We start from the raw sequence: 23,263 nt of genomic DNA, 5'->3' as shown, positions 1-23,263 counted from the left end.
TATAGAGAGAGAGCAACTATTAATAGTTGTCTCTTCTGTATTTTCTACTATGCACATGTACTATTTTTATAATATTTATTTTTAAAAAGAAAAAATTAATCAAATACAAACCGGAGATATATATACAGTCACTGGATTTTTTTTTTAATTTTTTTTTATTCTTATGTTAATCCCCATACATTACATCATTAGTTTTAGATGTAGTGTTCCATGATTCATTGTTTGTGCATAACACCCAGTGCTCCATGCAGAATGTGCCCTCCTCAATACCCATTACCAGGCTAACCCATCCTCCCACCCCCCTCCCCTCTAGAACCCTCAGTTTGTTTTCAGAGTCCATCGTCTCTCATGGTTCGTCTACCCCTCCGATTTCCCCCGCTTCATTCTTCCCCTCCTGCTACCTTCTTCTTCTTTTTTTTTTTTTCTTAACATATATTGCATTATTTGTTTCAGAGGTACAGATCTGAGATTCAACAGTCTTAACACAATTCACAGCGCTTACCAGAGCACATACCCTCCCCAGTGTCTATCACCCAGTCACTCCATCCCTCCCACCCCACCCCCCACTCCAGCAACCCTCAGTTTGTTTCCTGCGATTAAGAATTCCTCATATCAGTGAGGTCATAGGATACATGTCTTTCTCTGTTTACAGTCACTGGATTTATGTCAAAGGTAATGCTGCAGTAGCCTGGTAAGAAGATACTCTATTCAAAAAACGTTCCAGGACAATGAATATCCACATGAAAAGAAAAAAATGAATCTTGACCCCAGTTTAACATAACATACAAGTAATCCAGATGAACCATGGATCTAAGTGTGAAAAGAAAAATAATAAAACTTCTAAAAGATATCAGAATACCTTCATGACCTTAAGGTAAGCAAAGATTTCTTAAACAGGATACAAAAAAAAAAAAAAGGCTGATAAATGGACATTACAATTAAGTACTTCTGTTCATAAAAAAAAAAAAAAAAAAAACTAAAGTGCAAGCCACAGACCAGGAGAAAATACTTGCAATTTATACATCTGACAAAGGACTAATATCCAGAATATATAAAGAACTACAATTATTAATAGACCAAAAAAATGCATTAGGAAAATGGGCAGAACACTTGAAAAGGTGTGTCACAAAAGATTCTACCCAAGTGTTCTATAAATATGCAAAAAAAAAAAAAAGGTAGTCAACCTCAAAAGTCATCAGAGAAAAGCAAAATAAAACCACAATGAGACATCACTACACATTTAGTAGAGTGACTACAATTAAAAAGAATCAAGTTTGCTTTTTTTTTAAAGATTTTATTTATTTTTTTGACAGAGAGAGATATAGCGAGAGCAGGAACACAAGCAGGGGGAGTGGGAGAGGGAGAAGCAGGCTTCCCGCAGAGCAGGGAGCCTGATGTGGGACTTGATCCCAGGACCCTGGGATCATGACCTGAGCCGAAGGCAGACGCTTAACGACTGAGCCACCCAGGTGCCCAGAATACAAGTATTGATGAGGACACATGGCAGCTGAAATCTCATACACCGCTAGTAGAAATATATTTTGATGTAATCATTTTGGAAAACTGGCCTTATCTACTAAAGATGAACATATATTGTATGATCCAGCAATTCTCAGGTATCTGCCCACCAGAAAGCATTTATGTATGCACACCAAAATATATGTTTAAACTTTCATAGCAGTAGCCAAAACTTGAAAAACAACCTCAACACCTAAACTGTAGAATGGATTTAAAAATCTGGTAGAATCTTTACATCAGTCAGAATGGCTAGCATCAAAACGATAGGAAATAAGCGTTGGCGAGGATGTGAAGAAAAAGGCACCCTCATGCACTGCTGGTGGGAATGTAAATTTGTGCGCCCACAGTGGGAAACATGGAGATAACGCAAAAGATTAAAAATAGAAATGCATACAATCCAGTAATTGCACTAGTGAATATTTACCCAAAGAAAACAAAAACACTAATTTGAAAAAATATATGCACCCCTAGTTTATTGCAGCATTATTTACAATAGCCAAGATATGGAGCAACCTAAGTGTCCATCAATAGATGAATGGATAAAAAAGATATGGTATTTATATACAATGGAATATTACTCAGCTATAAAAAAAGAATGAGATCTTGCCATTTGCAACAATATGGATGGACCCCAAGAGTATTATGCTAAGTGAAATAAGACAGACAGAAAGACGAATACCACAGGATTTCACTTATGTGTGAAATCTAAAAACCAAAAGAACAACAACAATAAAGCAGAAACAGACCCATAAACGCAGAACAAACTGGTGGTTTCCAAAGGAAAGGGAGGTGGGCGACGGGCAAAATGGGTGAAGGGGATTGGGAGGTACAAGCTTCCAGTTACAGAACACAGAAATCATGGAAATGAAAGAGCATAGGGAATATAATCAACGGTACTGTAATAGCATTGTCTGGTGACCAATAGTAGCTATGCTTGTGGTGAGCACAGCATAACACATAGAGTTGTCCAATCACTATGGTGTACACCTGGAACCACTGTGACGTTGTATGCCAACTATACTGCAATTAAAAAAATAAAAGACCTTTAAGAAAATTGTGGTATAATTATACAATGTCATATTATAGTCAGCAAATGAATTAACTATTGCTATATGGAAAACATTGATGAACCTCACAAACATAATGTTAAGTGAAATAAGCCAGAATCATGATTCTATTTACATAAAATTTAAAAACAGGCAAAATAAATTAATAGTAATATATATCAGGATGTTGATTACCATTGCAAGTAAAGGGCTAGCAACTCAGAGGGTGCACAACAGTTGCCTCCGGCACTAAAAATGTTCTATTTCTTGATTTAGGTTGTATTTACACAGATCTATTCTCTTTACAAAAATTCAGCAGGCTTTACAATTATCATGTGTACTTTTCTAAATGAATATTATACCTCAATAACTTTTTAATTTTTTTAAAAAAGATTTTATTTATTTATTTGGGGGAGAGAGAGACATAGACGAGAGCATGAGTGAGGGGAGGGGCAAAGGGAGAGAGAGAAGCAGGCTCCCCACCGAGCAGGGAGTCCAATGTGAGGCTCAATCCCAGGACCCTGGGAATCATGACCTGAGCCAAAGGCACCCCACAACTTCTTAATTTTTTGAGTATACTTAATAGTTGTCTCTTCTGTATTTTCTACTATGCACATGTACTATTTTTATAATATTTATTTTTAAAAAGAAAAAATCAATCAAATACAAATTGGAGAGATCTGTCTTAACAGCCCTAGGAGTCTTAAGGTGAGACATAAATATAATAGGACACAGGAAAGGTAACCTACAACACTCCTCTAGCCAGATATATCTGAAGGAATATATTGAGATATGGGGGCCATATTTTCAGAGCGACATTCAGAAAGTAGATTGTAATCTCAAGAAGGGAAGTAGTTCTAGGGATCTAGAAACCACGTCATGAGATTTGACTAACAGGACAGGGACAGCCGACACTGAGAAGAGACATAGTAACAATATCCCAGCACCCTATGTCTAGCATATAGAGGGCACCAAGAAACATTTGGGGAATAAATGAATGAATGGAAGAAATCTAAGTCTTTAATGTTTGAAAGGTTGTCAAATGGAATTAGGACAAGAATGATGAATGAATGAATAAATGAGTAAATAAGTAAATGATATTATCAGTCTTGATATGTTTAAAGAACTGTCATGTGCAGTCAGGACTAGAGTTATATATGCTGTGCCTGAGCAAAGTTTCAAGATGAATGGAAAGAACGTAAAAAAAAAGCTCGAATTTCTTTCTACTTAAGAATATTCTAGGGCTGCTCAGTCTGAAGAGCACGAGACTCTTAATCTCAGGGTCGTGAGTTCAAGCCCCATGCTGGGTGTAGAGATTATTTAAAATAAGTAAATAAAATTTAAAAAAATAATAATAATTTTCTAACCTATAGGGCAGCCAAAAATGGAAGAAACAGGTAAGGCAGAAAGTACATGCCTTTCTAACACCATCTGACTACATGACCCAGAGGTCCTCTTCAGTTCTAATATTCTTTGATTCTATAAAATATTATCTTTATATCTTTCTGCACAGCAAATAATTCACATATACTTGAGTTACTTCTGAAAACAGTATCAATTTCTTACTAAATGAAGATATTTTACTTGTGTACTATAAATCAAAGTTCAACAGCTTTCTTTGAAACATCATGACAAAGAACCTCTAGGTATTCAGAATATCTAGAGAAAAGGTAGTTAAATCCAGGAGAACAAAAACCATCACTGGTTACCTACAGAGGCCCTCTGCACAATCTTAAAGAAAAAAATCAAAACTGCATTTTCTAGAATTCAAAGCACTGAAATCAGACTGGGTCCTTTGCCATTAATTTAATGAATCCTCCCCAAAGTTAAAATTACTTCAGTAATTCTGTATAGAGTTGAATTCATTCCATTTCTACTCACTGACTAGAATCTACCAACTCTGGCATTTTAATAATATTTCAATTACTCCTAGCACAGCTCCACATTTATATGACAATTCTTATAGTTTTCAAAGTGCTTTCTCACATAATAACTTATTTGAGCCTCATAAATGACCTGCAAGGAAGGTAGAGTTAGGATAATTAATCCCATTTCTACAGATGAGCAAATGGAAAATGCCAAATTAAATGACTGTCCCAATACGATCAATGAAACCAAAATCATAATCTAGTCTTTGCAGGTCACATTTCATTATTCATCTGGTATCCCATATGTTCATCAGTCTTAAGATAGAACTGATCAAAATTCTTCAAAGTAACAGTTATGGAATAAAAGGAGGTTCACTTCTTCACAAAGAGGAAGAAGATTGTTGCCAAAAAGAACACATGCTTAGTTAAATGAAATCAAAACTATATAAGGAATTTAGATTTCCAGTTTAAAATGTTTACCCAACTGCTGTGAGAAAAATGCACAATCAGGAAAAGCACATTTAATATTTCTAAAGGGCTGGATTAAAATTTCAGCTGTAAGCTTCATTACTGTAATTAGATTTTTAATGCATATTTATTAAACATCCATTCAAATACTGTGTTCACAATTATTCATGAGTTATTTGTACATTTGTGTTGATTTTAACCAACTGTAAACAGTGGCCACTGACCAGAAATGTTCTCCTACAATGACAGTAGCCCATACTTAGGTCATAGGCAGCCCATTTATGCTCTATTATGTTCTAATCATATCCCAAATATAAATATTCAGCTGTTTTTTTGAAAACTGCAATGGTCATCAATGACCCAAAAAGTCAGACTTACCAGTGACATTAAAGACCTATGTTTGATTCAGTGATGAATAAACAAAGTGCAGAATAGAAGAAAATCAAATCTTAATTAAACTCTTTCTTTAGAAAAACAACATAAGCCATCATCAAGGAATGCATCACAAGATGATTTACTTTATTTATAAAAGGCTGATTTGGGGGCTTTAAAAGGGTGCTTTTGATTTAAATAGAAAAATTATGAAAATTAAAACTAAATGCTTGCTGGTTATCATTCTTTTCCTTTAAAAGCTGGTTAATCTTAATGTGCCAGTGTATAACTTTACAAAAGGAAAAAACAGTACTTTAAATTTCATGATAACAAATCAGTAAAATACCGCCTAAAAATCTGAATAAAGCTATTCTGAAGTAATTATAGGCATGGCCTAGCATACTGAGTAACTCCTTAATATTCACCCTGTTCATTCACTATTTAATAATGAGATCTAAGGAATCTATTTTCTTTCAAGTGCTAAAGAAAAATAACATTTTTAAGGTTCATTTACTTAAATTTTATATACTCATACACATAAGAATTTTTTAATGGAATCTACGTGGTTTACATTTGAGATATAGTTGCATTATGAAGCTATGAAGGAACTACTCTAAGAATTACATATTCAGGCTTTAAAAGTTGTTGAAAACTGCTACCCGGTCAAGAATATGGATAGATGCGTTGAAAAGTAACTCCTAGAATAGGCTCAATGAAGAGAAGAAATAAGGGAGCACGAGCAGGACACTGAACAAAAGCTATGAAAAAGATTCTGGAGATTAAATATCAAGAACCTCCAGGACAGTAGATGCAGAAATGGGACCTCAATCGAGGACCTTAGGTAAGGAAGACATAACGTAGCAGGAAGAACAGACGTATCGAAAAGGCTTTTTAAGAGAGAAATTAGAATAAATCTTAGTTACAGGTCAGTGAAAAATATGAGTGACCTAGGAAAACAAGTGTTAGATATATTCAAGCAGAGGCTAGATCACTTGTCAGAGAATTTATAGATGGAACATATTACTACACTGGGCCCAAGGCTGAACTTCCAGTTTCTAGAATCTTAACACCTACTATTTCTGTGGTACTTTTAGTAAAAAGGCAAATCAAAAGAATAGTTATACCCCCATTTAAATACTATTTTCTTAAACAAAGAAAATGAAGCTCTTGAGGTGTAAAGCAGTGCTAATCTACAGATCAATCACCCATTTCTGGACCTCTTAACATTCCTTCCTATCAGTTCTATTCTTAGACCCACCCTTTGTTATCTGCCCCTCCCTCCCCTGGAACTATGTCTAGGGCACCAGCTTTGCCTATGTAATAAGCTGTGCTTTTCAAAAACTAATTGAAAAAAAACATTATCATGAAGTTATCAGTCTCAGGAGTAGGCATGAACATTCTTTTCTAATATAATAGATGTTAATGAAAATCCAAGAAACATGAAGTTTCATATAAACGTATTCATCTAATTGGGTAGTAAAGTCCAAAGCCCATTTTCTTAATCACTAATATATACTACCAATAAATTATATGAATTCATATGGCTGAGGTACATTAGTTCTCATATTAATGCCTAATTGAGATCTCCTGTATACACATAGTAAAGAGGTTGTGGAACCAAGGGTGAACATGAGTCATCATTTAATAAAGACACCTAAAAATACAACATTGAGATACAAAAAGAAACTATGGGAAAAAAAATCACGAGATGTGGCTCTCACAGTACCTTGCCTCCATGAAACAATTTATTTAAGGCTAGCTTAAATAAAATAGAATTTTCGTATACACTAATGTTCAGTTTCAGAAAACCTAGAAACATTCTCCTCTTTGGTTCCTCTTCTAGTTTTCCTATGACCTCTCTTAATAATCTCCGACAAGGTCATGTTCGTATCACAAAATGTCAATTTTCCCAAGGACTCACTGTCAGTGTCTTCTCCTTTTCTCTCTACAAATATTCCCAGGCTAGTTCTTTCATTCTCATGGCTCTCAACACCTCATATTTCCTTTCTTAATCTCAGACCCACATATTTCCTACAACTAATTAAATTTATTTATCCAGAACTGTCATAACCACCTCAAATTTAACAAGTCCAAAAAGGAATCGCTCCCTAAAATGCCTCTGGCCCTACTTTCTTTGTGTTCGTTTACCCTGACGGATGGTGATGCCATCAAATTACCCAAACTAGGAAACCTAAGTTGATCCTAACTCTTCTCTTTCCTTGTCTCACCCAAAGCCTGGCAATTCCACCAAAGAACTGTCTCTGAATCCCCTCCCTTGCTGCCCTACTTCCCACCTTACCACAGCAGTAATTCAGGCTATGAACCGTTCTCTCCAGAACTACAACTTCCTCCTAAATCACCACTGAGCTTCCAGTATTCCCCACCCATGGCATTTCCAATCTGCTCTTCAGGCAGCAATAAGAATAATCATGCTAAAACCGATACAACTTTTCTTCTTATAAAACCTCCACCAGCATCCTGCTGAGCCTAGATGTCTTCGCACACTATACAGGACTTTTAACCAGATCCAGGCCACCTTCCCAGCTTCATTTCTAGCTGCTCTCCCTGAGGGCCCATAATCCAATAAGGGCCAGGTACAACCCACTTCAACACTTGTGCTACAACACCCTCCCCTCTCCAGAGCTGCTTTCACCTCCATAGTCCTGCAACACTTAAGATGAGCCTAAATGATGGGTTATTAATGTCTATTGTTATATTAGCCTGGGTGGCTCAGTCGTTAGGTGTCTGCCTTCGGCTCAGGTCATGATCCCGGGGTCCTGGGATCGAGCCCCGCATCGGGCTCCCTGCTCAACGGAGAGCCTGCTTCTCCCTCTCCCTCTGCCTGCTGCTCTGCCTACTTGTGCTCTCTTGCTCTGTCAAATAAATAAAATCTTTAACCAAAAAAAAAAAAAAAAAAGGAGCCAGAAGACAATGGTTAAGTTTGTGGTTCTGGAGCAAAAAGTGCCTGGGTTCACATCCCAGTTGGGTGGCCATGCCCGTTTATCCATCTATGAGATAGAGTTAACAAGTAATTTTACAGGGTTTTTATGAAGATTAAATTATGAGAGAAAGAAACTGCTAGTAGATCGCTTGGAACATAGAAAAGGCTCGATAAATGTTAGCTATTATAATATCATCGCTCTTCCAAGACTGTGAGCTATTCAAGGGCTGGGACTCAATTTCATTCACTTCCCCTACCACCACCACCACCCCCACCACCCCCACCACCCCTACCCACCCACACACTTAATACAAGGCTTCAACTGAATTAGCAAATTTGAGGCATTTTCCACCCACACCATGGCCATTCTAATCTCTAAAAAAATGTTTCCCCTTAACTATTTGGAGGTTGAACAACCATTACATTAAACAAAGATACACTTAGATCTAAAAGAAAACAGGCAATAAAATAAAAATTGAGCATCTATACTTAAATTACAATATGATACCAAATTTTCAATTTAAGTATTTTTTTAAAAGATTTTACTTCTCTATTTGACAGAGAGCACGCGTGCTTCGCGCACAAGTAGGCACAGCAGCAGCAGAGGCAGAGGGAGAAGCAGGCTCCCCCCTGAGCAAGGAGCCCAACTGGGGCCAGCCCAACCAACTGAGCCATCCAGGCGCCCCTCAATTCAAATTTTAATAAACTAATGGAAATACACATCCCAAAAAGGAATTCATAATGTTCTATCTCCTAAGGAATTTAAAGTTAGGCAATCAGGTAGGCTGATTTGGATGAAGAGCATTTTAGGACCCCTAAATTCTTCATAGCTCAGCTTCCCAAACATCTTGGAGCCAGGGCTGACCCTAAAGCTTAGATGAGACATAAAAACAAAGAACATGCTCTTCCTTTCCCTTCATTCCTTTCCTTGGTCTATTTCCTTCTTCTACTTAACATTAAGTCAATGCTGGGGCACCTGGGTGGCTCAGTCGTTAAGCATCTGCCTTCGGCTCAGGTCATGATCCCAGGGTCCTGGGATCGAGCTCCGCAGGAAGCCTGCTTCTCCCTCTCCCACTCCCCCTGCTTGTGTTCCTGCTCTCGCTCTCTCTCTCTCTGTCAAATAAATAAATAAAATCTTTAAAAAAAAAAAAAACATTAAGTCAATGCTTCCAGCACATTACAGGGTAGTAAAAAGTAGACTTGAAAAGGTGAAAAAAATGCAAATATAAATGTAAACAGTAAATACCCCCCGCCCAAAATTGAGGGATACAAGACCCATTTTAAAATAGGACTCCTGGGTGGCTCAGTCGTTAAGTGCCTGCCTTCGGCTCAGGTCATGATCCCAGGGTCTTGGGATCGAGCCCCGCATGGGGCTCCCTGCTTTGCAGGAAGCCTGCTTCTCCCTCTCCCGCTCCCCCTGCTTGTGTTCCCTCTCTTGCTGTGTCTCTCTCGGTCAAATAAATACATAAAATCTAAAAAAATAAAATAAAATCGGGGGTGGGAGGATGGGTTAGCCTGGTGGTGGGTATTGAGGAGGGCACATTCTGCATGGAGCACTGGGTGTTATGCACAAACAATGAATCATGGAACACTTCATCTAAAACTAATGATGTAATGTATGGGGATTAACATAAGAATAAAAAAAAATAAATTAAAAAAAAATAAAATTAAAATAAAATAAAATAAAATCGGGACTCTAAATACGGAAAAGCATTTCAACTTAAATTTTCTTTTCATTTAAAGAGAGGGAGGGAGCACCTTTAGTTACAATTAAATCGACCTCTACCTTAACTGTATTTTCATTAAATCTCTACCCACAAAACCGGCTAAATGTTGAGTATAGGAGGCAGTATTATAACAAGCCAAGTTCACCTGTCCAATGCTCGGCAAAGACCACCACTGAGATACCAAGTATGTAGCAAGGAAAGGGTTTATTAGAGATGTGGCCAAACAAGGAGACAGGATGGCAAGCCACCTCTCCGGAGGAGGAAAGACAGGGAAATCTAAAGGCAAAGGAAAAAAGGTCTGGGTAAAAAGTTGCACCTGCACTTTTTAGTCTACAACTGCAATTGGTCCCAGGGTCCTGGGATGGAGCCCCACATCGGGCTCCCTGCTCTGCAGGAAATCTGCTTCTCCCTCTGCTCCTCCTCCCACTCGTTCTCTCAATCTCTCAATTTCTCTCTCAAATAAATACATAAATCTTTTTTTTTAAGTGTTTTTGACAACTTCTGAGGCCTTCTCTGAATGGCATGGAAAAGCTTCAACACAATTTGTAAAGGTGTCTACAAATACTAAGAAATATTGAAAATTACCTGTTTTTTTGGCATAATAGTAAAGTCTACCTGCTGGTTTTCTCCAAGTTCGGTACCTCTAAGTTGTATACCTTTTAGAGCTGGTGGGGGCCAGTCTTAGGATGGCTTTTAGCACAAACGTCACATTTTTGAACAGTGCTCTAAAAACTGGGACCCACAATATACTTCTGGATCCAATTAAGAGTAGTATCTTAGGGGCGCCTGGGTGGCTCAGTTGGTTAAGCGACTGCCTTCAGCTCAGGTCATGATCCTGGAGTCCCGGGATCGAGTCCCGCATCGGGCTCCCTCCTTGGCAGGGAGTCTGCTTCTCCCTCTGACCCTCCTCCCTCTCATGCTCTCTGTCTCTCATTCTCTCTCTCTCAAATAAATAAATAAAATCTTTAAAAAAAAAAAAAAGTAGTATCTTAATCATAAGGGGTGCTTTGGTGAATATGGTTAATCATTTCTTCCATAAGATGTTCTGGGGTAAGGATTCATCTTAGTTCCAAACGGCTTTAGTGCCAACATGGTGTCCAAATTCCTGTTCCAAAAAAAAAAAAAAAATTCCCATATCTTAGCTATTTTGAGGTCCTCCCAGGAATACTGGGTTGATATTTAGTTAAGCCCATGTCTGGCATTAAAGTCATTATAGAAGATTTTCGGAGTCTTTGCCAAATTGGCAGCTTAATCTATCCATTGTTCCCTTGACCAATCAGTCCAATTTCTGGTGTCCTCAGCAATGGACAATAGCTGATGGGTCACCACTGCATCCAGCTCTTCATTGTCTTCAATCCATAAAACTGTTCCCATCCATAAACATATCTCCATTAGGAGTGAAAGACTCTCAGCTGTAAGAATGCTTCCAACAGTCCTCAACTCTCAGACACTATCAGGATTGTCTTGACTGAAGACAGCTGCCTTGCCAAGGGTATGCCCTCTTTCCAAGTGGTCATGTCCAATCACTATTATAAAAGTCCAGCCCTTTTGTCTCAATTTAGGATGGTTCTGAAGGATAATTCAATTTTTGAAACTCCTCAAGAGAATCAGTTAAGGCTTCTGTTGATATTATATCGCTGCTCAACTTCTGCCTCTTTTATGCTCCCTTCTCTTCTTCCAGTGTTGATCACTAATAAACTTCTTTATATACTAATCTCCATAATTTTAGTCTCCACAAAATTCCCTTCCAAAAATTCCCTTCTTACAAACCTTCTAAAACTTTACTTCTCACAACAATTTTACTTTTCACATTCAGATTTCGTCCTGAGTTTTCCCTCTTTAGGTAACCCAGCTAACTTTCCTTGCATATAGAGTTGTTACCCTTATTATTTCCAGTAGTCTTAATTACATTTATTAAAATTATTTACATCCGTTTATTTGTTCTTAGACTGCCCATAAAACTTAATAAGAAAGTTCTAAGGTTTTTTTTTTCTTTTCTAACAAATTTTGCAATGGAGATAACATGAATTTATTTGACTTTCAATAAAGACAGGCAGAATAAAACCTTTACATTTAATGTTGCTAATTCTAAAGACATGTCCATTTTAATTAAACCAATAACCTTGAATTAGCCTTAATACTGAATATTTTCCAAGATCATGTGAACTTAAAAAACAGCTGGGTTAGTTTCCATCTTTCTCAGTTTTAGAATGCCCAGTTCTTACAAGTTCTTGCCTTTAAACCAACTAAATAGAGTTCTTTTACAAAATTAATTTTAGCAATAACATCCAGAGGTAGAGAAAATATCTCACATTTACAACATACATGGACACACAAATACACAAGATGCAAACAAAACCTTAACGGCCCAATTTCCAAATATCTGCCTTTCCCAACACAAATCTAATGGCAAGATGGTATTATAATTAATGGATGTGGCCAAGCAGTGTTGCCAAAAAAGACTGCCCAATTTTGAAGAATACAGCCCAAAGGCTTCATGTGGGGATGAAACTGTCATTTCCCATTTTCCAATTAGAACACAGCTTGTTTTATTCAAATATACCAAAAGCTGCAGCAACAACAACAACAAAAAAATGAAGCCCAGAGTACCTCCGTGAACATCAGTTCCTCCCCAAAAGTTGGGGCTTCACAGACTGAACCAAATGGCTTCCTAGTCAAGCCTTTTCTTAGGAAAAGGAGGCTAAGAGAACCAAACTGCACTATTTGGAGGCAACCGAATGGGAGGAAGAAATCTGAGAGCCAAACCAAACAGAAGGAAGAAATAAGCTCACACGCCATCACACATGAAATACTACTCACCAAGAGACATCTGTCCAAACTGAATCCAAGAAAACATTTCCTTGCCACAAAGGTTAAATTAGGTGCCGAAAGTCAAAGGTACCCAGTTGGGGTGGGGACCCAGGGACAGTCCCTAGGGCAAAGAACCTCAGCAGCTGCTTCGACTTGTCACCAGGCCCCCATCACCAACTGGGGGCCAACAAACCACCCACAGGCAGGCAAAGAACTCCTAGCTAGCTTGCCAAAACTGTAACAAAACCCAAGTTTGGCTGTCCAATGTGCAGCAAAGACAATCAATGAGAATCAAGTAGGCAGCAGGAAAAGGGTTTACTAGAGAGGCAGCCAAATGAGAAGATGGGAGAACAAGCCTCAAATCCACCTCTCCGAAGGAGGAGGAAAATTTAAAGGCAAATGAAAAAGGTCTGGAGGGAAAGTTGCAGCTGTGCTTATTAGTCTGCAGCTGCAATTAGTCCCATTAACCCTTTGGTTTCTGGTGAGTTTTGAAATTCTAAGAGATAATTCTGAATGCAATAATATCTTGATTTAATTTTTAAAAAATATGAGTACAGGTTAATAGCAAAGCCTTTATGGTCAGATGTAAATCCAAGTATAGCCTTTACTTGAAGCCAAAAGTTCTGACACTTAACTAGCTGTATAACTTCTGCAACCTTGGATTCATCAACCCCAAAATGAGGATAGTAAGAATTAAATAAGATAAAGTATGTAGAAAGCACTTAGCATACTACATGGCACAGAATAAGCATTCAGTAAATCTTATGTTATTACGATGATGTTCCTTAAATCTTAAATTTTCATAAATTATGGTACATGCATTGAATAAAATTCTATTTTAACCATTTAGAATGAGGTAGTTCTGGGTGCCTGGGTGGCTCAGTTGGTTAAGCGACTGCCTTTGGCTCAGGTCATGATCCTGGAGTCCCTGGATTGAGTCGCGCATCGGACTCCCTGCTCGGCAGGGAGTCTGCTTCTCCCTCTGACCCTCCCCCTTCTCACGCTCTCTCTCTCTCTCAAATAAATAAATAAAATCTTTTAAAAAACTAAAATAAAATGAGGTAGTTCTAGAGGCGCCTGGGTGGCTCAGTCGGTTAAGCAACTGCCTTTGGCTCAGGTCATGATCCTGGGGTCCTGGGTTGGAGCGGGGCATCAGACTCCCTGCTCTGCAGAGAGCCTACTTCTCCTTCTCCCTCTGCCTGCCACTCCCCCTGCTTGTGCTCTTTCTCTATCAAATTAATTAATTTATTTATTTTTAAAAAATAAAATAAGGCAGTTCTATATGTATTAATATGTAATGACTTCCAAAATATACTAAACAAAACAAAAAAAAAAGGTACAGGAGGATATATATGTTACCACATTTTTTTTAAATATAGACACTTATATATACACATACATGTTTTTTCATACACATAATGCCCCGAAGAATACATAAGAAACTAGTATTAGAGGTTGCCTCTAGGGAGGAAAACTAAGTGGCTAAGGGATAGGGGGTGGAACATTTTACCATATTTTTTCTTGTATCATTTGCTTTTATTACCTATTTCATAAATTAAAAAAAAATAAAATATATATTATGACCCAACCCTTACACTACCAAAATATTCCATTATATAGTAAGTGAATTATGCTAAACTTTGCAGAAGAACCTAAGGTGACTTAATCAGAGTTCTAGTATTAATTTCAACTCTATTGGTGGTAATAATTAAAGACTGATAAGGTTTTAGCTAGATAAGCCAATGAGAATCAATTTATTAAGACACAGAAGAAGGGGTGCTTGGAGATAAGAAAAAAAAAACAAGTATGTGGAGGGAAAAGACAATAAGAATAACATCATTCATTCATTCAGGAAATACACCTTAACCATCAGGCACCAAACACTGTGCCAAGTGCTGAGGAAACAAGACGCCTGGTCCTTGCTTTTGAGTAGCCCGCAGTTTAATGGGAGTATATGAATATAGCAGCAAAATCAGCACTCCTGACGACTTAGTTACTCATAATATATGATCATTCACTCACGAACATGTAACGATTTGAATGAATGAATGGAGCAAGCCCAGTGACAAAATACACCCCATTGAAGCCTCTAGTGACTTGAATAAGAATTGTTTCCTCAGACTGAGAATACTTGCACACTTGCGTTCCCAGAATCCCGAGAGCCAGCTTGGCCCGCAGAAGAAGTCGGAGGTTTGGCTTTTAGATGCAGTTCCGGGTCACCGGTCTAGAAAGCAAGGAAGGCGCAAGTATAAGGGTCCCCAGTCCCCTATCCCACATTTGCATCCCTTCAGCCAGGCACTCCTACACCTGGGCTCACCTAGTGTTAACTCTAACAGCCTGAAGAGACCAAACTCTTAGTCGACCTCTGACCTCAAAATGAAAGTCGCCCTGGGTCAGCTTCCTCAAGGCTCAGGGCTCCTTCATGAGCAGCCAGACAAGGACAAGAGAGGCTGAAACTCCTCTCCAAGGGCCCCTAGCTCCTTAAATCGTGAAACCAGGAGGCAACTGGGAGAAACAGAGTAGGGAGGGTGACTGACCGGAGACTTCCCCGGTCATATGCAGTCGGCTCGGCCTACTCAGGGCACAGTCACTGACCTTTCCAAAAGGTATTTCCTGGGGCGGTGGCCGGAGGGGCGGGAGCAGCAGCCCAGGCCCGGCACCCAACACATCTCCCTCTCAGCCGGCTCTGCACTAAGCGCAGGGTAACCAAGGGCGACCAGGAGGCCGCCATCTTGAGCTCTGTACAAGGGAAGAAGAAAACTTTATTGATAACCAAAAGAAAAACGGTGGCACAGACAAATGAAGCGGTGCTCACATAAGGCTACGCCGGAGAGAACGAAAGAGAGCCAGAGGAAGAACGCGACCTCCACCAGCGACAGAGCTGGCTAGACTCCGTGGCCCTTCCGTCCTTCCGGGTGCCTCCAGCCGGAACTACGACTCCCGGCATGCAGTGCGGCAGCGCGGGGGCGCCGGAGGCAAAGGATGGGCTCGGGAGGAGCGCAATCCTGCGCCCAGTGCCGGCCCACTTTCGCGGCACAGGATCCCGGAACGATTCGGGGAATTGTAACGGGATTATGATGTGTAGTCACGTAACCACCCCTGAGTCTTCTCGGTTTAAGTACCTGACCGAGATTTCGAGACCTAAATAAAATGCAGGTGACCCAGTGGGCACTCATATTTTAACGAAATATTGACGTTACCTACCTGGTCACACTCCCTAAATGGTAGCCCTAATTGTTTTGCCTCCAGCGTCCAACTCATCTTTGGCAGAGTACCTGAAATGTGCTCCTTCCACTTTTACTTTCTATATTTGAATAGCATAAATCATTTTCAATATGGCATACATTCAAATGTTTTGAAAGAATTTGTAACTGTCATGGGAAAACCAATGACCCAAGATGGACAATTAGTGGATGGAGTGGCCATGGGATAGTGTATCCAAAAACGAATTTCTAAGTGGTTACCCTAATTTGATAAAACAAAAAATGTTTGCGTTATTATAAGTGCATTAAGAATACAAACTGCTGTCCAGAAGAGGCGGGCAATCCCCAGGAGGGATGAAAAAAGCAACAAAAGATTCTACCACATGTTGTGGAATCAATGAAAGGAGAGCACTTTGGCTGGGAAATCAGGAAGGCCTTCTGGAAGCTTTACTTTTAACAGGAGATGAAGACCTTCCAAGAACAGGAAATAGAACTAAGGCAGGCAGGAAGAAAGTCTGAATTATAGGAAGGACAAAGCCACATTTCAGATGAGTGAAAATTAAAACAACTACCCTAGAAAGCATTCCAGGAAGTTAAGCAGTTCGTCCACAATAGAAAATTCCAAAGAAACAGAAAAAGAGAGCATAGCATGGTATAATTTGGAGACTCTCTACTGTCAAATTATTTATGAAAAAGTTATTTTGACTGTATCTGTCAAAATAAGTCAATTTACACTATTTTCTATCTTTAAATCTATTGTCTGACATGACTATTCCTCCATACTACAGTGAATGTTTATTTCATTTAATGTTATTAATTTGGGGTGTGACACCTTATGAAAAACCTTTTGAAAAGATTGAACTATCCTTCCTTGACTTATATATTTATCACACTCAAGACTTTCAGAGATTATCTATGTATCATTTTGTTTGCTTTGGGAAAATAGTTGCTTGCCTTGGTCAATGAAATTACTTTTTATTAGAGATTCCAACAGCTTAACAATTATGAAAGTGAAACAGCACTCAGACAGTTTAATGACAAATTGGCGGGAACATCTACAAGAAATTTTCACATGGCTGTGCTAGTGAACAGAAACATGGCAAATGAACTTTATTGCGTGCCAGTATGAGGTAACTTAGATTACATTTGTTGTATTCAAGAGAATTCATTATGACCAGAAGACTAATTAAGTAGCCATTGTAAACCATTTTATTAAAACATTAATCCTGTGTTCCTGCAGTTCCTGTAATTGCTAAAACAAATGAAAAAGCAAAAATAACCCTGAAAGTAATTTTTTAACATTATCAGAAAAAGTAGTAGAAGTAAATCAGAAAACCAGAAAGCATTATCTTGTCCTTATTTTAAAAACCTCCCTAGAGAAAATGCCAAGTACTTCTGGCATCTAATCTCAAGGACAAAACCAAACTGAAAGTATCAAGAGAAGGACAAATAAAGTAATGAAGGAAATGGGAAAGAAAGTGGTTTGGTCCATAGAAAACATACTATGGCAGAAGTCAGAAGTTATATTTGGGTTCTGATTTTGTCACTAAATTATCCTCTCCCTTTGTTTTCCTTTTCTATAAAATTAAGATAATGTCTATCCTGACTACCTTCCAAAGGTTTTGTGAGAATTAAATGAGATAATGTATATACACAAAGGGTTAATCAAATATACTTATAAACGGAAACTGAAAGGGGATAAGGTCAAAATCTAAAATAATGGGCCTAGGACAGCATGGATTCATGATATCCAAGAATTGTAAAAATAAGGAATGTACTCTAAAGCTTGTAAAACGTAGGGAGAAATTTTAATAAATAGAAGTTCTATCCATCAACAGATGAATGGGTAAAGAAGATTATATATATATAATATATATATAATGGAATATTATGCAGCCATCAAAAAAAGAAATCTTGCCATTTGCAACAACATGAATGGAGCTAGAGGGTATGGTATTATGCTAAGTGAAATAAGTCAATCAGAGAAAGACAATTATCATATGATCTCACTGATATGAGGAATTTAAGAAACAAGACAGAGAATCATAGGGGAAGGGAGGGAAAAATGAAACAAGATAAAACCAGAGAGGGAGACAAACCATAAGAGATTCTTAATCTCAGGAAACAAACTGAGGGTTGCTGGAGTGGAGGGGGGTGGGAGGGATGGGGTGGCTGGTTGATGGACATTGGGGAGGGTATGTGCTATGGTGAGCACTTTGTATTGTGTAAGACTGATGAATCACAGACCTATACCCCTGAAACAAATAATACATTATATATTAATTTAAAAAAATGTTTTTAAATAAAAAAAATGAAATACTCAGATAAATAAATAAATACATACATACATACATACATACCTTTGGTAGACCAAAAAAAAAGAAGTTCTACTGAAACTTAATACTTCAAGTGGCAAATTTATGACACTCATTAAAAGCAAAAAAAAAAAATTAAATAGGATATAAATAAATGAGATGATAATCCACAATAAATTTGGGTGATTTGGAATATCTAATTTTTCTCCAGCTCTAATACACTATAATTTTCCAACCCTAGGTTCATGAGGTTGCCATTTTAGAAAGTGCTTTTTAGCCATGCAGACTAGACTGCAGAGGAGCAGATAGAATAGGCCACTGGCATGAACAAGCCAGGATACCATTTGCTAATACTGTTATTATTGTTCTTCTTTGACCATTTCCTTTGGGGGAACAGGATACCCTAATCCCTCATTCCCACTTCCACTACCCTATCCGTAGGCCCTCCGTCATAGTAGATGGCAACTGGCCTTCCAGTTGTTCAGGCCATCTATCATAAGGGAGTCATCCTCTTTCTCTCTCATCCCACATCCAGTCCAACAGTGAATTTGTTGGCTTCACCTTAGAAAGTATTCAGAATCCCATCACTTTACACCATCAACATTGCCACCACCAATACTGGTCTAAGTCACCATCATCTCCCTGCTGGGTTGTTGCAGATGCCTTCCAACTTGTCTCTCTGCTTCCACTCTTGTCCCCTTCAGTCCATTCTCCACACAGCAGCCAGATTTATGTTTTAAATGTTAAATTGAGGGGCGTCTGGGTAACACAAAGTCAGTTAAGCGTCCAACTCTTGGTTTCGGCTCAGGTAGTGATCTCAGGGTCCTGAGTCCAAGCCCCTCATTGGGGTCCACACTCTGCATGGAATCTGCTTGAGATTCTCTCTTTCTCTCCCTCTGCCCCTCACCCCAAATAAATAAATAAATCTCTAAAATAAAATAAAATGTTAAGTTGAATCATGCCATTCCTGTGTTTAACATCCACTAGTGTCTTCCCCTGTCACTCAATTATTAAAACATCCTACAAGGCGTCATGACTTGGCCCACAACTGGCTTTGTGATCTCATCTCATGCCACTCTTCCTTATCTTCCCTCAGTCCATCTACATTGTTTTTTTTGCTACTCCTGGAACTCACAAGTCTGCTTACCACCCCAAAGCTTTTGCAGTTCTTATGCCTTCTGCCTAGAATACTCTCCTCCAAGAGATCTACTTAGTTCACGTCCGCATGTCCATACTTCCTTATATCTTCTCAGTTAAGGCCTTCCCTGGCTACCTATATAAAATTAGCCTCACCCTGCACTCCTTTTCCTCCCTCCCAGCTTTATTTTCTCCACAACAGTTACCATCATGGCATAATACATACTTCACTAATTTATTAGTTGATTATCTGCTCTTCCCAGAATTTAAGCTCCATGTGGACAGTGATTTATGTCTGTTTTGTTTACTGCTGTAAAACCAAGGTTTAGGATAACACCTAGGTTAGTAAACAAGGTTTGTTGAATGACTGAATGAGAAGTCTTAGTAAAACTACAAAATGTATTGTTTCAGTCTCTACAAAAAAGCAAATAACGGGCTCCTGGGTGGCTCAGTTGGTTAAGCGACTGCCTTCGGCTCAGGTCATGATCCCAGAATCCCGCATTGGACTCCCTGCTCAGCAGGAGTCTGCTACTCCCTCTGACCCTCCCCCCACTCATGCTCTCTTACTCTTTCTCTCTCAAATAAATTAATAAAATCTTTTTTTAAAAAAAAAGCAAATAACTTGTTTCATGAAATCAGTTATAGGGCACCTGGGTGGCTCAGTTGGTTAAGTGACTGCCTTCGGCTCAGGTCATGATCCTGGAGTCCTGGGATCGAGTCCCACATCGGGCTCCCTACTCAGCAGGGAGTCTGCTTCTCCCTCTGACCCTCCTCCCTCTCATGCTCTCTGTCTCTCTTTCTCTCTCTCGCAAATAAAAAAAAAAAAAAAAGAAATCACTTATATTCCTAATATTTCAAGCCCATTTTATTTTGTTTTTAAAGATTTATCCATTTATTTTAGAGAAAGAGAGAGAGAGAGTATGCAAGCAGGAAGGGGGGCAGAGGGAGAGGAAGAGAGAATCTCAAGCAGACTCCCCACTGAGAGTGGAGCCCAAGGCAGGGCTCGATCTCATGACTCTGAGATCAGGACCTGAGCTGAAATCAAGATTCAGATGCTTAACCAAATGAGCCACCCAATTGGCCCATTTTAAAGATTAAAAACACCATCAAACTCAGTATCACAGAAGTGGAATACAATCAAAGGGCACTTATTTTCCACTTATTTATTCATTGACTTGTCATTACACATGACTCCTCATAATTACTGTGCCTCATAATTATAGGTTCTTCTAATTTAACAAAGAAATACTTCAGAGCTACAAGAAACAATATGGTTCATTCAAAGACACATAAGGAACAATTTAAAACTATAACAATTCATTTTGTAAAGTAAAATCAAATATCCAGCTTTTAAATTCCAACGTTTGTATTTAAAGATTCTGAACCAAAAATATAATTTAAGTTACTTAATTTCCACAAACTAATTAAAAATGGTTAAGTGCCTCATTAACTATGGAAACTTCTAAAGATTTTATTTATTTATTTGACAGAGAGAGACACACCAGAGAGGGAACACAAGCAGGGGGAGTGGGAGAGGGAGGGGTGGCTTCCCACTGAGCGGGGAGCCAGATGCGGGGCTCGATCCCAGGACCCCTGAGCCGAAAACAGACGCTTAATGACTGAGCCACCCAGGCGCCCCACTATGGAAACTTCTAAACAAGATACACCTACTTCAGTAACATGAATTTACATGAAGTATAAATTTTGTTGCAAGAAGTGTATTCCTTCTAATAAGTAAGAATTATATATTTGCTAACTTTCCAACTAAAGTTACCATTTTTTTCCTTTACTGAAACATTGTTCAACCTGTAACTAGGGACTGCCCAAAGACAAAATATTTGGAAGTCAAGTCCCATGCTCAAATCTTTATTTACTTTCACCTTATTCTCAACAACAGATTAAAAATAACTGGTTGTGTTTGTCTTTCAGTTTTTAATATCCTTTACTGGGCTATTCTTTCTTTTCTTTTCCTTTTTAATTTGAACCACATTGGTTATCGTTGCTTATATCAAGAGTTTATAACTTTTTATTGCTAAAGAGTATTACATTGCATGAATGTAAAAAAATAATAATTTGAACCACAGGACAACACGTCTGTATTTACCTGTATTTTTCCTCCTTAAATGTTCTTTACCCAACCTTTTGGGGTGGGGGGAGTTGAAGCTTTCCTTATATAATTTCTCCACATGCCCTCTCTGCCATCTTTCTTTTTAAAAGAGCAGTGACCCCCAACCAATTCTAACCCCCCAACCTCATATGCAAATTTGTAATCTGGCAGCCACCTTCAATTAGTTTCTGTTCCTCATCACTCACATCCAATCTTTCACCAGATACACCTGAATCCTATCATCTCAATATGGCATAAACCCATCCATTATCATTGGGTCTTCCTCCTGTCTTTCCAAGGCTAAATGTAGTCACCTCCTAACTGGCTACATCTCTCTCCTCCACTCCAACCTGCTGTCAGATTTGTTTCCAAAAATATGACCTATCTGACCACATCCCATCACAGATTCTAAATTTGCTATGCCTTCTTACTGTCTACAGAATTAAACACAATTTCTTTATTATAAGCCTTTAGAAAATCAAGCTCTAGCTCCTACCTATCATTTTCTCCTATCAGTCAAATGATTTAGATTCAGAAAACCAGAAAACAGGTCGTGAGTGACTTACCAAATATCTTATTTTTTTTCACAAAATTTTATATACATATTATTTTGGAAAACTGGAAAACTGATCCCATCCCCCAACTCCCTACCCCCTTTATTTCCTAAGTGCATTCTGGTGCTTTTTGTAATTAGAAAAAAAATCATATTAATAAAAATAACTACAAAAATAATTTACCAAAAAAATTTGAAGTTGAATACTTCCAGGGCAACTCCAAGGATGTTCCAGATTTAATACTGCATATATGCTCAGTATTCATCATTACAAACACACACACACACACACACAAAACCAAAACTTCATATAAATGGATATCCAGACTTAATGAGAAAAAAAAAACGACTTATCCACAATAACACAGGTACTACTCCTTTTTGAAGTAAATTGAGTAGTAATAGGGGCTAATACCTTGTCTATTCAATGAGATAGTTCTTCAAATAGCCCTTAAATCGGATCATGCTACATAGAATTTTGATTCACACTTAGTGATGGTCAAAACAATCTAGTTTTGTCGGTTGGTTAGTTGGTTGATGCAATGCATCCAGGCAATCAAATAGACTGGTTGTTTTTCAGTTCTATAGATTGCTTATTCAGAGGAATTTAAGTTGGCTGAAAATGCAACCAGCGTTTGAAACTCAAAGATGCAATCATAAAACTGTATGAACTCATTTGTTTAAATCAGTATTTGTACTTGCACCAGGTGATTAGTCTCAAAATTGGCCATGATTTGGCCTAGACTTCAAAAGAATCAGCTGGGTTTGGTTTTGTTTTCAACTGGACCTCTTGGGGAGATTACCTGGATAAGTTTTAAATCAAGGTGAGTTTTATTTATCCAACTTTACTGACAACAGAGAAGTTGGTTGTTGTTTTTTTTTTAAGGATTTTATTTACTTATTTATTTGAAAGAGACATAAAGAGAGCAGGGGAAGGGGCAAAGGGAGAGGGACACGCAGACCCTGCACTGAGTGTGGAGCCTGAACATGGGGCTCAATCTCACAACCCGGAGATCACTACCTGAGCCGAAATCAAGAGTCAGGCGCTTAACCAACTGAATCAGCCAGGCGCCCCAACAACAGAGACATTCTTAATCTAGACTCTCTAGATGATAAAACCTGAATACGTTTTAGTCATGGGACATATCTAATTCAAGAAGGGTTCATTCCAAAGTTGAGTGTCTTCTGCCAAAACCA

General features: G+C 38.4%; 1 protein-coding gene across 3 annotated transcripts in view; it reads right to left on the bottom strand.

Annotated features, from left to right (window-relative positions):
• The window catches only part of AFG1L (AFG1 like ATPase), a 233,769-nt gene extending 218,027 nt beyond the window's left edge, over positions 1–15,742 (bottom strand). For 2 of the 3 annotated variants that reach the window (XM_081828769.1, XM_031023890.2), the window contains exons 1-2: positions 15,567–15,742; positions 15,347–15,490 (exon numbers count right to left, since the gene is read on the bottom strand). In XM_081828769.1, the coding sequence (XP_081684895.1) occupies positions 15,347–15,482 (136 nt within the window). In that variant the 5' untranslated portion in view covers positions 15,483–15,490; positions 15,567–15,742. The remainder of the gene's footprint in view (positions 1–15,346; positions 15,491–15,566) is intronic. The other variant, XM_031023891.2, reaches the window with a different exon arrangement.
• Positions 15,743–23,263: the final 7,521 nt, after the last annotated feature.

Source organism: Leptonychotes weddellii, chromosome 8, assembly GCF_054177405.1.
Source record: "Leptonychotes weddellii isolate Sample4059 chromosome 8, ASM5417740v2, whole genome shotgun sequence".
NCBI classification, from domain to species: Eukaryota; Metazoa; Chordata; class Mammalia; order Carnivora; family Phocidae; genus Leptonychotes; species Leptonychotes weddellii.
This window is presented reverse-complemented; position numbering and strand designations above follow the sequence as displayed.